The sequence below is a fragment of the Lates calcarifer genome, linkage group LG2, assembly GCF_001640805.2.
Source record: "Lates calcarifer isolate ASB-BC8 linkage group LG2, TLL_Latcal_v3, whole genome shotgun sequence".
NCBI lineage: Eukaryota > Metazoa > Chordata > Actinopteri > Centropomidae > Lates > Lates calcarifer.
The window spans coordinates 12622573-12638855 of NC_066834.1; the positions used below are offsets into that span (position 1 = coordinate 12622573).

Sequence of the window (16283 nt, forward strand, 5' to 3'; positions counted from 1 at the left end):
TTTGTTTACATTCAAGTGACAAAACCCTCCAGTGGTGGGCCAATACCTGACTTACATTCAGGAGACCATTGTTTGGTTCCTGGTTTTTTTGTTTGTTTGTTTGTTTGTTTTTTGTTTTACCAATAGTCAACACTGGCTCTTTTTATCTATGACCATGACAGATCCCAAACTATAACCAAGGATTTACTATTGTAACCATGATGAAGATCCCCTAACCTTAACAAAGAAGTAATTTTTACCCAAACCACAATGTTTCCCTGAACCTGACCAAGTTGTTTTTGATTAATGAGCATCTCATTCCAGAAACATGGACATTAATCTTTAGTGCAGTCTCCACTCCTCTTGTTTCAATATTTATATGTTAAACCTGCTGCAGGGACTTTCTCCCATTCAGTCACAGGAGCACGACTGATGTTGGGTGATGAGGTCTGGTTCACAGGCTGAAAACTGGCTCGTTCCAAAGGGGTTGAATGGGGCTGGGGTCAAGACTTTGTGCAGACCAGTCAGGTTGTTCCACATCAAACTGGGGGACACTATTTCTGTACGGACCTGGCTTTGTGCACAGAAAAGAAAGAAACAAACACAGACTGCTACAGCATTGAGATTTCCCCCTCATGTGAGCTCAGACAAACCATTCAAAACAGTATGTATGTGACAGACGGAAGTGTTCACGTACCTTTGACTTTTAATAGCACCAGAATATTTCTGCACTGTGGTATAAGATCTGAGGCTTTTATTTTACATTTTAAAAACTCAATATGAACATGTCCACCCACAAACATAGATGCTACAAAAAACTTGAAAAATAAACCAAAATTATATTAAAAAAAAAAATAAAAAAATCAAAATGTTGTTATAGCTGAAATATTGAATAAGTTTTAGCTTAATGGTGCAGATTAGAGCTGATGTGAAATCCAACGTGAACTGGGTGAGCTTTGGTTCAGTCTTGGCACCAAGAGATGGATCAGTGTATTTGGACTAACTGTGGTGCAGAGCACTGATCTCCAGGCCTTTCCTCCTTTACCTCCAAACCTGCTGCTCCACTTTGCTCTTCTCTTGTGCATGTTAGCAAATTTCCATCAGTTAAACAGTAAAACAACCTAAAAGCTAAGCTAGGTAGAAAAGTGAAGTTTGTGGTAGGTCTGACTTCTAAACTGAGCATCAGCATATTTTACATGTTTCCTCAGCTGAGATTACAGTTTGAAGAGGAGCACTTGTGTCATATAAAGAAAGAGGATTTCACCTCAGTTTAAATATAACTTATGCTCAGGGGAGCCACTTCTCATCAGTTAACAACTTTAGGGGGAAAAAAGGCTGACTGCAGGATTCTGTATAAGACACATTTGACATTTCTCTACATGGAAACATCTGCTGCTGAACATTACGGACAAATTAAGGATCAGGTAAATTCTGCAAACCAAGCAAATGTCAGAGCAAAGATAAACCCAATACTACCACCATTATTTATCTATGTGTTTTTGAAAAGTGAATTATCCTCCAAGGAGCCAGTCTCTAGTAGTTCATAGTGGATGATGATTTACATTTATTTCCAACATTCAGTGCTAAAACAGGAAGTAGTGTGCCCTTAACTGTATGTCACTGTATGTCTCATTAGTGTTTTCTGATGTGATGTCTCCATCAGCAGGATGACGCTGATTGTGAAAAAAAAAAGTATTTGCTGTACTCATAAACACTAAATGTTTGGTTTGGATCTAAGGTTCCCTCTGTCCCTGTACCTGTTCTTATTATGCTACACTGTCTAATAAAGTCCAAATGACATTAAAAATTCTCCTCATCCTGTCTGACCTGACTATATCATATAATCTCTCATGCTGAACTGGGTGTTTGCCCAAAAATCAAACGGAGTCATAAAGAACTGTGAAATAAACACAGAATCTGAAATTCAAATTTCAAGTTGTGATGCAAAGTGTCATCCGCTACCATGAAAGGATTATATGGCACAAACTCAGCGTGGCATTTTCATATTTTTCATGTGTAAATGTTAACATTAACATTCAGGCAGTCAGATTGGAAAAATATTGGTTAAAATCAATGTATGGTAAACAGCTAAATCAATTTGGTGAAGGAAAGGCAAGGATTTTATAAAGAATATAACTTGTATGAACAGTTGCATGAAAACATGTTCTAGAATTACAAAACAGAGGAAAAAAGAAAGCAGCTTTTGAATGTACAACACCAGGCTGCCTCATTATGGCTCCATTGATTAACTCCATTGATTCTGGGGTGATGTAGTTAGGCTGCACATTAATCTTTTTGTCTTTTATTAAGTGTTTTTCTACCACAACAACTTCTCTTACACACCACCAGAGGAAACAGGATAAAACAAATTCAACTCAACTGGTACAACAGGAGAAAAACAAAACACAAAAATCTACTTCCTGATTGTAGCTGAGTGTCCTTTATTTTTGATAAGACAATCAAACTCATTTTCCAACATGTTGTGAGGTTGGATGCAGATAGATGTCCTGTGGAGGTTTCGTTATTGGAAACTCACATCGGCCTCAAGATGATCCCCAGAAACTGTTGGTTTAATGTTTCTAAGTCCTATATGAAGGAAACTGGACTTGCTTGAGGTTCCTGAAGATGTTTCACCTCTCATCTGAAAGGCTATGGATCAGAAACTTATCAGCTAAAACAACTAATTGTTTAATGCAACTTATCTTCATCTCACTCTCATATCACAAGTCCAGTGAATGCTCTCATTACTATTGTCTTTCAGTCAGTAAATGTCTCCCATGTTTTTCACATCTCCATGGCAACAGCTAAGTTTGTGATCTTCCTGACCTCCAGGTCAGGACCCACTATTTTACATCACATTATAGTAAGTATGTACAAATGATTAGGCCAAACATCACCTACTTTACAACATGAGAACATGAACATCACAGAATTCAAACTGTCAGGATTAACATGATCGATACTTTTCAACATGTTTGTGGTCAAATTATCGTGGTGTTATACAGTGAGGTGGTTCCCAGTCTGTAAAACATTTGCTCTATTGACATGTGAAGAGAAATAACAGAAACATTTTTATAAATACATACACATATGTTATTTATTTGGAAAGTAATCGTAGATGTTTCTATTGAAGAAATAAAATGTGTTCACACTCACGTATAAGTCGCAACGCTGTTAAACAAGATAAAAATGAAGCCTGGTGAAGACATTCAGTCTGTACAGAATTTTCCAGCTTGTTTGGATCTTTTCTTCCACGTGACCTCCCTTGTCACTTCGAGTTGCCACGTTATGGCTGTGAAAAGCCTGGAATAGTTCAGACTTTATTGATTTCTTTTCCCTCATCTTGAGCGGCAAGCAATGACTTTGTATCTACCTCTGACAATGACAAAAACTTCAGATTGGAATTGATTTGAGTCCCAGTACAGCCCAGGTGCATTTAAGACACTTGAGAGATTAACGATTCATCTGTTTGTTATGTAATATGACACTAATTGCGAATCTTGTCTAACAATAATTTACGCAGGTGGATCCTGAGTCAGCATCAACACTTTGAATGACCGCAGTTGATAAATTCCACTGGAAAATGTCTTATTAATAGAATATATATACCTACATATCAGTGGATTGACAATTGTTTTCTTTGTCGATTCATGTCTGATTCATTGTTTAGTCCATAAATTGTCATAAAAGGGGTGAAATCATAAGCTTGCAGGGCTGAAGGTGACCTCTTTGATTTTTTATCTAACAATGCAAAATTCATTTTAGGGGCTATTGCCAATAAATGTTTGGTATTTTAAACCATACTAGCAGCATGGCTCTATCATTGTAGACCAACTGACTCTTGGTGAATTTCCACCCATCAGATACAGACTGCCCAATCATAGAGTTGACCAGTTCTGACCAGGGTTTGAAAACTACATTTTCATGCAGTCTTTTGGATTTTTGTCATTTTCAGGCTGGTTTTGTGACGTGGTAGTTTACTATCACATTGTGAACCTTTTGCTTTAGCTTCTATCTTTATCTTTTTAATGTGTTTTTGCTGCTGACATATACTGTAGATCTTTCTGTCTGTTGGATTATACACCTCCAGGGAGTTAGTAACAGTGTGGGCACATGCTAGAACCAGCAGCTTGAAGGACCAGCACACAGCTAACAACAAAGGGGCAGTGTTTAGCAAAAGTCAATTGGTCCACCACTTTGGTCTGGACTAACTCAACTATCTCAACATCTATTGGATGGATCTCATGAAATTTCATACAGTCATTCACTGTAACCAGAGAATAAATATACAAGACTCTCAGCAACTATTTGACAAAGATGTAGCGCCATCATCAGTTCAAAAATTAATCTTTTCCAATTCTTCGGTTTTCTTGATCTTTAAAATATTAGATGACAATATTAAAACTGCAGAACAGCTAATGAGTGAACATTGTGAAAATTTTCTGTTGATTGACTAATTGATAAGTTAACAATTGCATCTTTAAGGCTCTGAAGTAAAAAGTAGAAAGTAACTTGAACCCTTGAATTGTGTCGAATCTAATGCAACACCACAAACCATATTGATATGTTAATAGTCATTTATTTAAGATAAACAAAAAAAAAAAAACTGTCTAACAGCAGTGTTAAAGAATAGATTATGTGTGTTTCCCTGTGTGTATTTGTGCATGAGGCTAAATGTCTGTGTTTCTGCAGCACACATCTTTGCATTTGTGAAAACACACACACTCACACAGACACACACATACACACAGAGACGCAGCAGAGATGAGGGAAATTCTTATCATTGCTGCAAAAACTGTCACCGGACTGTTTCCCTACACTGCAATTACAGAAGAGAGAACAGTGTGCATTATTTAAGGACAAATGTAAGCCGTGTAGGCAGACAGAAGCAGAAAGGTCCCGAACCCACAACCCTTAATTACCTCACAGTGACGCACAAGAGTGCCTCTGAAGGATGCTGTGCTGACAGAGTGAACTTGTCCAAGTATATGTTATTTACCGATCCAGTGAACTCGGAGCTGCGCCTTTGTCCTGAGGGTTCAAAAGGAAAGGGTGGAGTTAGGTAGTTTTCTTCATGAATAGTTTATTATTTGCGCAATGTCATTATTATTCCTCCTCTTTGATATTCTCCTTTTTAATATTTTTTTCTTTCAGTTCATAAAAGTTGAAATATTAATCCCAGTGAGGGAAGTTCAAAGCTGCTTCATCATCCCTTTGACATGCTTGAAATGTTCCAGTTTAAAATGGACTTCTGCAGCCCACGCTTAAGATGTCTTGTGTCTTTGGTGTGCTGGGAGGCCTTTAAGGGGTTTAGCATTATGATTTAATGGTGGGAACTGACAGGTTTTTGCATTAATCATCTCCAACACCCACACAGGTTTGAAACAGATGCCTCCCCCCCCTATGTGTTAATGATACAGATTGAGTCAAAAAACAAACAAACAACAACAAAAAAAAAAACAGGAGACTTTAAAGAGGGTGTATGAAAAGAAAAATACATATCTGACAGATCAAGTGAGGTTATTCATTGTGACAGGAGGCAATCAGCAGCTGCTTGAGTGCATAGATTGTCCTGGGGGGTTCTGTAAAGCTGGTTAAGAGCAAATAAAGAAAGAGAGGAAAAAAGAGGTGAGAAAATTTGTTGGGGCATGTCATAGAATCTAAAATTAAGATTTAATTTGACGTATACTTCATGCACTAAGACATTAGAAGCCTGACGTGTTCTTTTAGTCAGGTCTAATCAGGTGGGTGTTGTTACTGTTCAAGGTCACTGATACAGAAAATTGAGAAGCTGCTTCTGTCAGTATATCAGCCAGATAATTGTGATCATGGTGTGAACAGAGGATCTACCTCCTGCTGCGTTAAACACACCTTGTCATACCTGGATGTACTGCTGATTGACTCTCAGAGGCATCTCCAGGATGCTCTGATTTATCTGCAATCACCATCAACCAGAGAGTCTCTCAGACCAACATTTGATGCCTGCAATCAATAGAGAAACCTAGTTATACTGCATCTAACTGCATTTAACACTGAACTAATCTTCTAGTGCTATACTTTATTTGTTTGCTAAAACCTGGTTCTAACTGTTTTTGTCTTAATGAACCATTCATCCATCCACATTCTGTCACTTACCTGGAGTTGGGTCGAGGTGGCAGCAGGTTAAACAAAGTATGTCCCTCTCCCCAGCAATGTTTTCCAGTTTCTCCCGAGAGACCCAGAGGTCCACTCTACCCCGGGGCTGCCAACCACTTGGACGTGCCCAGAAAGCCTCCAGTGGAGGGTGCCCTGCAGGCATCCTCATCAGATGCCTAAATCGGGTCCTTGTGACGCAAAGAGCAGTGGCTCCACTCCGAGCTCCCTCTGGATGTCTGTGCTGCTCACCTGGTCTCTAAGGCTGAGCCCAGACATATTACACAGAGGAAAATCATTTCAGCCACTTGTATTTGCAATCTCAATCTTTCAGTCACTACACAAAGTTTAAGACTACAGGTGAGGGTTGGAACGTATCAAATCAATCAAAAGCTTCACCTTCTGGTTCAGCTCCCTCTTCACCACAATAGTCTGGTACAATACACACATTATGGCTGATGCTGTTAATCTCACGCTCCATTTTACCCTAAGATTGATGAACCTTGATGGGCCAAAGTATTACTGCTGTAGTCAAAAACAACAGGAGGAAAGAAGTGAGGGTGAACCAAAGATCATGAATAAAGTACTTTGGATTAAAAAGAATCCTTATAAATTAAAGAAAATCATCTAGATAGCCAAAACTGCAACAACAAAGTGTCCTTGTATGTCCTTGAAGTTCTGTTCAGGTTGGCATACAACCTGAACAGAACTTCAGTGGTAAAAATACTGATTTAGTTACCTCAAGGTAAAGTCATGAGGTCCTCTGTATGTCTACTAGATGTGTATGGGATACTGTATGTTCATGTATTTGTGGAGTTATCCTGAGGGAACAGTTTCCTCAAGAAAAAATATCTTATTAATTTAATGTGACCAAAACTCCAGGTAGTTCAGGTTGAGAAGGAGGAGGATCCCACGAAAGCATCTACACAGATGACAAATTATATCGATGACTCACTCCGTCATGAAACTAAATCTGACAGGAATTGGTGGAGTCAAAGCTCAGAGAGCCGGTTCACGATTTAAAAAACATTACTTTATTTCACATTTGGCTGACACCAGTACAGTAATGACGCTCATTAATCATGGTCTTATTTCGCACAGATGACTTGTGAGATTCGAGATGCAGCAATTAGTGATGAGTCACAGCTGGAATTAACACTCGACCCACTGTGAGACTTGGCTAATACGCCATCTGAGGACCAATCAAAAACCAGCTCTTGAGAGACAAATTGATATATGTGTGAGTGAGAGAGAGAGAGGGGGAAATATGTACAGAACAGCTCTGACGTGATCCTCTTATCTCACCTCATCTTCCTTCGTTTCTTCCTCCCCTCCTTCTCAAACCTCCATTTGAGGTGTTTTCCGGAAAGGAGAGGCTCTTCACTAACAAGGCAGCTCAGCAGCAGTGGTATTGGTGTGTGTAATTAAGTCTGGGCTCTGCAGATAGATGCTTCACTGAATGGAAATTCCCCCCCCTCCTTCAGTCTACTCTCTCTTTTTCTTTTTGCTTCTTCACTCTCTGCCCTTCTCTTGACATAAATCTCCCAATTTAGCCAAAACACGATCATAAACTGCTTTCATGGAAGAAAAACAGAGGTAGATCGGCGAGTAATTAGGCTTCAGGATGAGAAGATGAGATGAGAAGGTCATAGAAGAATTTATTTATATAATGAAGAAACAACAAAGAACAAATTGCTGCTCTGATGGAGAAAATCTCATTATGCCAACTATTTTTAAGTTTGGGTTCAGAAAATGCCACTGCCATTCTTTTGGACAGGAAAGGCACAATGGTCAAGTTGAAAGCAAGCTGAGCTATTTTTAGCTCCTGAAAAGTTGGCATTTTGGAGATATGAGGCTGCGATAAGAGCTTTTTATCTGATGCCGGAGAAATGGGAGGGATGCCGTGGGGGACAAGGTAGGAACAAAACAACATTTTTAAAGATGGAAGAGGAAGTAATGAGAGACCGGCACTTCATACTCAACATGGGGAAATCAGCTATTGGAGAGATTGGATACACAGAACTCATTAGAATCGCTGTCAATTAATTTACCGAGTATGATAAATTCACAGGGCAGGGACACTCACCAGGCAGTGTTAAAACTGATTGACTGGATAAAGATACCAGGAAGTCTAATTTTCTGAAATTAAGGGAAAAAACAGAACCTAACAGTTTTTTTCTTTAATGCCAATTCTTCCAAACAGGACACAAGGGGTCACTGAATGGTCTAATAAGTATGAAAATTTTGTGAATCATATGCTAAGGTATTCACAGTCACCAGATCTCAACCTAGTCCTATGGGAGATTTTTAGACGCTCACCACCGCCATCATCAAAACACCAAATAAAGGAATATGTTCTGCTAGAATGGGGTTTATCTCTCCCCTAGAGACTTGAAAAGTCTGCAGTCAAACCATAGTAATTTTTTAATACTGCCAGTGAGGACATACACCACTGCAACCTGTCCTTTGGCAAAGCACAAATAATGTGATGGAAATAAGTTCTGTTCATAATACATTAAAATGAATTATTTTCTAAAACAACTTTTAGCAACTTTAACATTTTGAAAGTTTTAATGTGTCGATAATTTTGACACATTTGCATATGATAAAAATGATGTAATTTTATTGTTAAATGTCACACAAACATCAACACTAGTAAAAATAAAGATTTTTGCTTTGCTTTTTTAAAATTTGGTGTTTGGTACCATGTTGTGGCACTCAGAGTTCATACCTCTTCACATTGAGGCTGCAAATGTTTGTTATTTAATGATTTTTCTTTTCTTTTTTTTAAGAAATGATTGATTTGCATCATAAACTGTATCCATCTGTATCCACACCTGTAAATACACAAAATAACAGATAATCAAGGGAAACATGAGTTTTTTGTTGTCCGGTGAGTCAAGTCAATTTTTCAAATGCTCAAAATCACAAATACAATTCCTTGTTCATCAGGTTCTCCATCTTAGCTTAGCCTGTTACCAGTATAACATTTGGTGAAAAGCACTAAACACAAAGTACAGCGGGTGGTGGGAATGTTAGCCTTCACAATTAAGTCCGAGGGGAACATAAATACTACCATCCACAATTCCACCATCCAGCTGTTGTTATGGCATTTCGCTAAAAACTACAAATGTCAATCCCATGCTGGTACAAGAGGAGAAGTCAGAGGAGCACTCAGTGGGATTTATCCCCTGGGGACCATAATTTTCTGTACAGAATTTAATGGCTTAAAAGGTAAAAGCTCAACAGCGGAGAGATCCCAGTAATAGATACACACTGTTTGTCCAGACTAGACAGAATACAGAGAAGTAAAATTACACTGTGGGCTGGGTACATCCTAAACACCTGCAGGTTTATCACATACATACAGTGTTTCACACACACAGTTCAGCCTCACAGTAAGAAGGTTCTGGGTTTGAATCCACTGACCTGAGCCTTTATGTGTGGAGTCTTTACTTGTCTTCATGCCTGAATGTGTCTCTTCCCACTACTTTTTTGTCAATATACAGTATCTGATGTTTGGTCCAAGACTTCTTAAAGAGTTTTTTTACAGTTTTTGTTTGAAAATGTTAAGCTCTGAATGTATCCCTGCTGTTTTCAAGCTGAAATGAATCAATAAACTCTCATACAGTGAACTGCTGGAGGGACTTAAAATCTGCTGGCTCCCAACCCTGAATGGAGCTTGTCATGAGTCCATGTAGTTGCCTTAGGGGCAACCACTCTGTGTTTTTAAACTGTTTTCCTCAAAACAGAGGAAAAAAAACATCTTGGTAAACTAGTAGCAAATACAGAGAGCTCTCAAAAAAATTCAAAATCAGTTTATTCCATTTTTCCCATTTTAGTTTGTGTTTTTAAAGCTGCTCTAATCAATGATTTTATATTAACAATGGACAGATGACTATGTGTTATGTTAAAGAAATCATGTTTGACAGCCACTCTGCATGGTTCACTTTGCTGTTGCTGTGCTTTCTCCAGGGCTGCTGACTGAGTTTGGAGGCTAATCAGTGGCATGGGACACACCTGGGCCCAGTGTGCCTCGTATAAAAACCAGAGCAGCAGTCAGTCCCTGGCCAGATCTCATCACACCACATTTTGCTTTATAGTTTTTGTTTCCTTTTCTTTGTTATTTAGTAAACCTGTATGTCTCTTGTTTTTCTATGTGCTCGGCTGTAACGTGATAAACCAACATAAAATTACCACCTGACTGAGAAAAATACAGTAAACTAAGGTTTAAAACAAAAACCAGAGGAAGAGATTGGTTGAACCTACACAGCTGAATCTGCAGCTCCCCTCAGCTTTACAGAGCTTTTACAGTAAATTTCAGCCAAATCGTTTAGCAGTTTTCAGGGTAAAAAAAAGCCACTGTCCACTACCTGCCCAGCAGCAAACAGCAGACAGACACAGTTTGAGACCAGCTGATGAACATAGTGGAACATTTAGCAGCAGAGCCAGATATTTCCTACAGGTGTTGGTAGAAACCAAAACAGAGCTAAAAGAGTGGCCCAGTGACTGACTCTAAATGAATGAAAATGCTGCTCTGTGTCTGCTGGATGTGTAAATAGGAAACTCTTTGCTGGTACATTTGCCATAACTTTAGATCCCAAATAACTCTCCCCTCAGGGAAAAGACCCAGGGCCATCAAACTAGGACATCTCATTTCCTCATTGGCAATTACTGCAGAGCATCAAATCACTAAATGGCTTCCCAGCTCTGCATCAGCACTTTACAAATGCAAAGCACTAACTACCGCCATTGCACTTGATTGTATTCTGCATCTTACTGTAGTTTAAAGAACTTGACATCTTAATTTGCACCCATGGATGTATGTTTTATGGGGTGTTGTGTGATGTGTTATGCTGGGATTGTTTGTCATCCCGTCAACACTGGGTTTATAGCTTCTTTTGTTGCTGCCAAGTGCCCAAAGAGTCTGTGAATGCAGGTTCAAAACAAACTGGAGAAACACTTAAAACCTATTTTTGAACTTCCTCTGATTGTTTTCCTCACACCAATTTGTAATGGCCTCCATCTTTTTTTTTTTTTTTACAAGAAGCTGTATAAATCCAAGTTGCATTTAGTGCTGTGGTATAGAGCGATAGTGTTGAGTCAGCCAACTCTAAATATAATCTGTTGTTAAATATCTGTTATTCATGCGTGACAGAACACAATCTGAGGGAAGATTGAGACGCAGCACTTCATGTCCTCAGTGTTACACCAAAAACCACCGGAGAAACAAATTAGAACAGGGACGTGGCTCCAGCAGAACTGTGAGCACTTTGGCAGACGGCTGTCAGGGATATGGTGCAAAAACTAATGACCTCACGGTTGTGAATGAAATAGCCTGGTTGTTGTGAATGAAATGTTAAATTGGAATCTCAGTCATTAAAAGTGGGGAAGAGAGAGACATGAGTCATGCAGCCTCAAGCACAATCAAAGCTTCCTGCTCCTCCATCTCTGTCTCCAGCTGACGGGCTGAAAACGGGCAGCTCTGAAACAAGCGATCAATGCGGTGAACCAGGACAACTCAACCACAGGATTAAGAGTACAATACGAACTACAACAGCAGCCATTTGTCCATCTGCATTGTGTGTAAACATCCATCCTTTGCATTGTTACAGCGGTTATACAACAGGACAAATGATATCATACAGTGGCTGGAGGGTGCAGAACATGTTTGCTGAGTTTATCACACAGTCAAAGTGCATTTTGTGCAGCTGATCACATTTATATTTTGCACTAAAATCAGGGGTTTTAGAGTGTAGAGTTTGCCTTGCAGTGTTGTTTCTGTTCCAAATTTCAGCTTGTTACTGCTTCTATTTAAATAGTTATTTCTTTAATTTACAGGTTAATTGTGATACTATGAGAGTTTTATGGTGCAGACACAAACAAAAAATAAAAAAATTAAATAAACTTTTTGTCATTCAGCATGTTGCTTTGTACTATGTAGCATCAGTATATACTAAATCTGAATAAACTAACACTGTATAATGAGTCATTTTCTACCTATTTCTTCAAAAATGTGTAAAGATGGGCCCCTGCTTCACTATGTGGTTTAATAAACCACCCTTCCCCCTTTTCAATGATGGCTTGATTATCAAAAAAACAGTCTTTGGGCCTTTCACATCAGATTCTGTAACTTTCAAATACCTGACTTTCATACAAAGATTCTTGCTTGGTTTGATTTTTACAAAAGAGAGAATAACAACGCCTTCGCTGTTTGGTTTTCTTGATCATTTGCAGGAGGGAGAACTGACTGAGTCACTCAGTGTGAACACAGAAGAGTCTGCAAAACACCACTCTGAGGTAATAATGGAAAAGTGAAATACTGCAAGTTACTGCTGAGCGACATGGAATACTAAATCAAGCAATGCTCTCAGACTCGTTGGGTGACAGAGGCTCATCATAGCTGTAATTTCAAGTTGGACTGATTCCTTGAGGCTGTGATACAGTAATGATTTGGAATCTCTGAGTTTGTTATGAATAAAATCTAATAATGACAGAAATTACAGATGAAATAAAATTCTAATCAGCTCGTCGTCTCCGTGCTCTCCAAACTTCACAGAAATGACCTCATCACTTAAAGTAACGGGTAATCTATTACGTTATCAGTAACGACCCTTTGCAGCGCCGCTGTTGTTGTTGTTGACTTTTTGAGGCATATTTTGCCCAGCAACTTTTACGGGATGACTCACCCAAGGCAGCTGTTACGCATGACAAAAAGAAAAAATCAAAGGATAAGGTGGAGCGAGCAGATGGCAGGAGTCAGATAAAAAGGTGTTTGGCGCGGGGGAGCGACTTATTTGAGACGGGGAAAGGGCCACATGCTGCCGCGCACCAGGACCATGCAGAGCTCCAGGCTGCTCAGCGGGGCGCTCCTCTGCGCACTGCTGCTGCTCTCCAGCGCCGCTGGAGCCGAAGTGTTGGACACCGAGTCCGAGGAGGAGCTGAGCCCCAGAGCCTTGAGGGACTTCTACCCAAAAGGTCCGAACTTGACCAGTGAGAAGCAGCTGGTAAGATTTTCATCATCTTTCATTCTGTGTGCCTAAAGACGATGCAACTTTCATTTTTTTCCCCCCGGTATTTAAATTTCTCTTGCATGTTACTTACTTTGAATTTCAGTAACCCTGTGTTTTAAAAATCGTTTTAAGATGGTCTATAATCTGTGACCACCTTAAAATGAACCAAACTCCATTCAGAAATGAATGCATTTGATATTTTGGAACTTTTAACCGGTGCAATAAATGACATATTTCCCACATTATCTCATAAATTTGTGTAATTTTAAATAAAAATCACTGTTTTGCGCAATGCATTTTAAGTATATAAGAATGTTTACCTGCACTACATCGCGTCCATTACCAACAGATTAATCGCATTTGTGCAATCACATCATCATATGACACATTAATAGATCTTATCTGTTTGAATATGTGCATTACCGAAAAATCAAAGGCACAAATAATAAAGCGCTTTTGCTGTTTTTATCTGTTTGCTGGCAGCTTGGAGCTCTCCAAGAAGTTCTTGAAAAGCTGCAGGCTAAACGACTGCCTCTGTGGGAGAAGAAATTTGGCCAAGTCCCGACGGTATTGTCCGCACTTGCAGAAATTGTATTTATTGATTGATCGTCACAGCAGGTAGAAAATGAATGAAACCTCTGCTCTTGTCGTTTCTTTCTCTCTCCCTCTCTCTCTCTCTGACAGTGTGATGTGGGAGAGCAGTGCGCCGTGAGAAAAGGAGCTCGGATCGGCAAGATGTGCGACTGTCCTCGGGGAGCTTTCTGTAACTTTTTCCTGCTGAAGTGCTTATGAGCTTCGCCGGACCTGAATGTAGTATTGAAATGAGGGGAGAGAGAGAGAGAGAAAAAAAAAGCTGTCACTCGATTCCTTTGTAATTACTGTCATATTTTTTATGATACAGCTGAGGAGCAGGCGGGGTGACTGCCCAACCCTTACGAGAAAGGACTATGGTAGTTCTATGATAAGTATATATTTATAAAGTATATTATTATATCACAGAAAAACTATAAGTCTGCGTAAGGATATTATGATGATGGACAGGAGATGAGAATACCACAAACAATCATAAAGTTACTGTAAATATTCAGAGCCACTCTATGTCTGAAACCCGTAGGATCATTGTTGTGATGTAGTAGGAGCTGAGAAATAACCCATAATGCACAATAAACTCACCTGAGGACCACATACACACTGTAAAGTCTCGACAGCAATATTATGGAAATGTTATAGTGATTCTTCGTCTGGGCAAGATCCAAAATCTGTCTTTTGAACTTGAACTTTATTTTGTTTCAGGTGAATGTTTTGTGTATGACTCATGGATAACTATAATAAACTGTGGATCATCTTGTTTTGTAAAGCAGTGGAGTGGCCGCATGTTTCTTCTAAATCAAAATCTGTTGATTCATGTTTTAAGCTGCAGGCTGCGCACAGGCCACTGCGTTTGGATTCCGTTATATAAGGCGCATGTTTTATTGTTATTATTTTCTTTACGATGATTTCAAGGAGCTCGCCCAACTCATTTAAACAATGACGTGATTGTGTCCGCAATATGTGACGTGGGGGGGGGGCAGGCTGCTCCATTGATAATAATAGGGATTGGGCTCATATGAAACGCTGCAGAGGAAGTAGCTATGAACCAGAGAGTGACTGACACACCTCAATCAAAAACACTGAGTCTCATTCACTGTCAGTGTCAGCAGCTTCACCTCATGTGCATGACAGAAGCTTAACTCGGTGCATATATGAATTCAGATATAGAGAGATCTAACAATCAAACATTTGATTCATGGCACATATTCATATCTAAGCTTTAAGTGAATTATATCCAGATGTGTTGGGCAGTTTCAACCCAAAAATGTGTTTTGGAAATTGCTTCACTTCAATTTGGAAGTTTGAGCTTCACTGTGCAGATTATGTGCAGAGTTTTGTTTCACAGTCAACTGCTGAGGAGATAAAGTTTCTCTGTTCTCTCCTTAAATCTGAATTCAAGGCCATATGTAGGCACAGGATTTAGTGACATCATAACCAGCGTGGAGTCAGTCATAGCCTGGTATTAAAACATGAATGATGTGGAAACTTTAAATGTTTAACTACATTAAACTTTAAAAATGAGAAATATTTGCATGTTTATAAGCTCTACATTTTTCAATATGGGAAAAGAAAAAGATGTAATACAAAATTTGTTGTCTCCTGAAGGTTGTTCAGGTCTGATTTGCAGCTACCAGAGAAGCTTGTTTGAGGTTATTGTTGCCAAAGGAGGTTGACCAGTTATCAAATCCAAGGGTTCACTTACTTTTTCCACCAGGACACCAGTATGTTCAATAATGAAATGAAACATAATAATTATTTGTGTGTAATTATCTTAAGCACATTGTGTTTGTCTGTACTTGTGACTCAGATGAAGATCAGATCACATTTTACGACCAGTTAATGCAGAAAACCAGGTCTTTCCAAAGACTTCACTGACCTCTTCTTGCCACTGTGACAGTAAAACATTCTGTGAGGGGCTGTTCTGCATGATGAGTACTTTTACTTTTAATAACTGTGTTTTTCTGCTAATATTTCCATGATTCCTCACATTACACTGAACAGAGTTTAATCATTTGTGGAACATGGACAACTGACACTATAGTCCCTTCACAAATGAAAACAGAATAACAATCAAATTAAGTTAATCAAGTAATCAATTATTGGATTAAACTAATAAACATCCATCATCGTGACTGGGCATTTGCTAATTGAAATTATTGTCTTCAGTCCCTTCTAATGACATTTGGCTTGACTCCTCACTAATGTTACAGATGACTTGAAAATTCTCTGTTTTTTGTGGCTTGAGCAGCAGCATCATATTCCACATCACTGTGCTTATCTCTTATCCAGCCTTCCTCTCTGCTACCTGTCAACAGTCATCAATAATGCAGAATAGACATGTACAAAATGTTGACTTAGTCCGTTTTTGCCTGGCTGTGCCTGTGTGTACACTTGGGATGTGTGCCTGTGTGTGTGTATGTTACCATGGGAAGTCAACCCTTTCCTGTTTGTCCTGTATTTCCTGGAAAAGCTGTAATCATCATTAATATTTCACAGACAGGTGAGGGAACTCTCTCTGGCTCTAAGACATAAAGGACAGAAACTCTATTTCACAGAGGTTTCAGTCTA

General features: G+C 39.1%; 1 protein-coding gene across 1 annotated transcript; it reads left to right on the forward strand.

The window, feature by feature from the left end:
* The first annotated feature begins 12873 nt into the window (after window positions 1-12873).
* Window positions 12874-14481, forward strand: cart3 (cocaine- and amphetamine-regulated transcript 3). The gene is made up of 3 exons (XM_018692833.2): window positions 12874-13118; window positions 13608-13691; window positions 13809-14481. Exons 1-3 carry the CDS (start codon window positions 12930-12932, stop codon window positions 13914-13916), a joined length of 381 nt encoding a protein of 126 aa, XP_018548349.1. The 5' UTR covers window positions 12874-12929; the 3' UTR covers window positions 13917-14481.
* Window positions 14482-16283: the final 1802 nt, after the last annotated feature.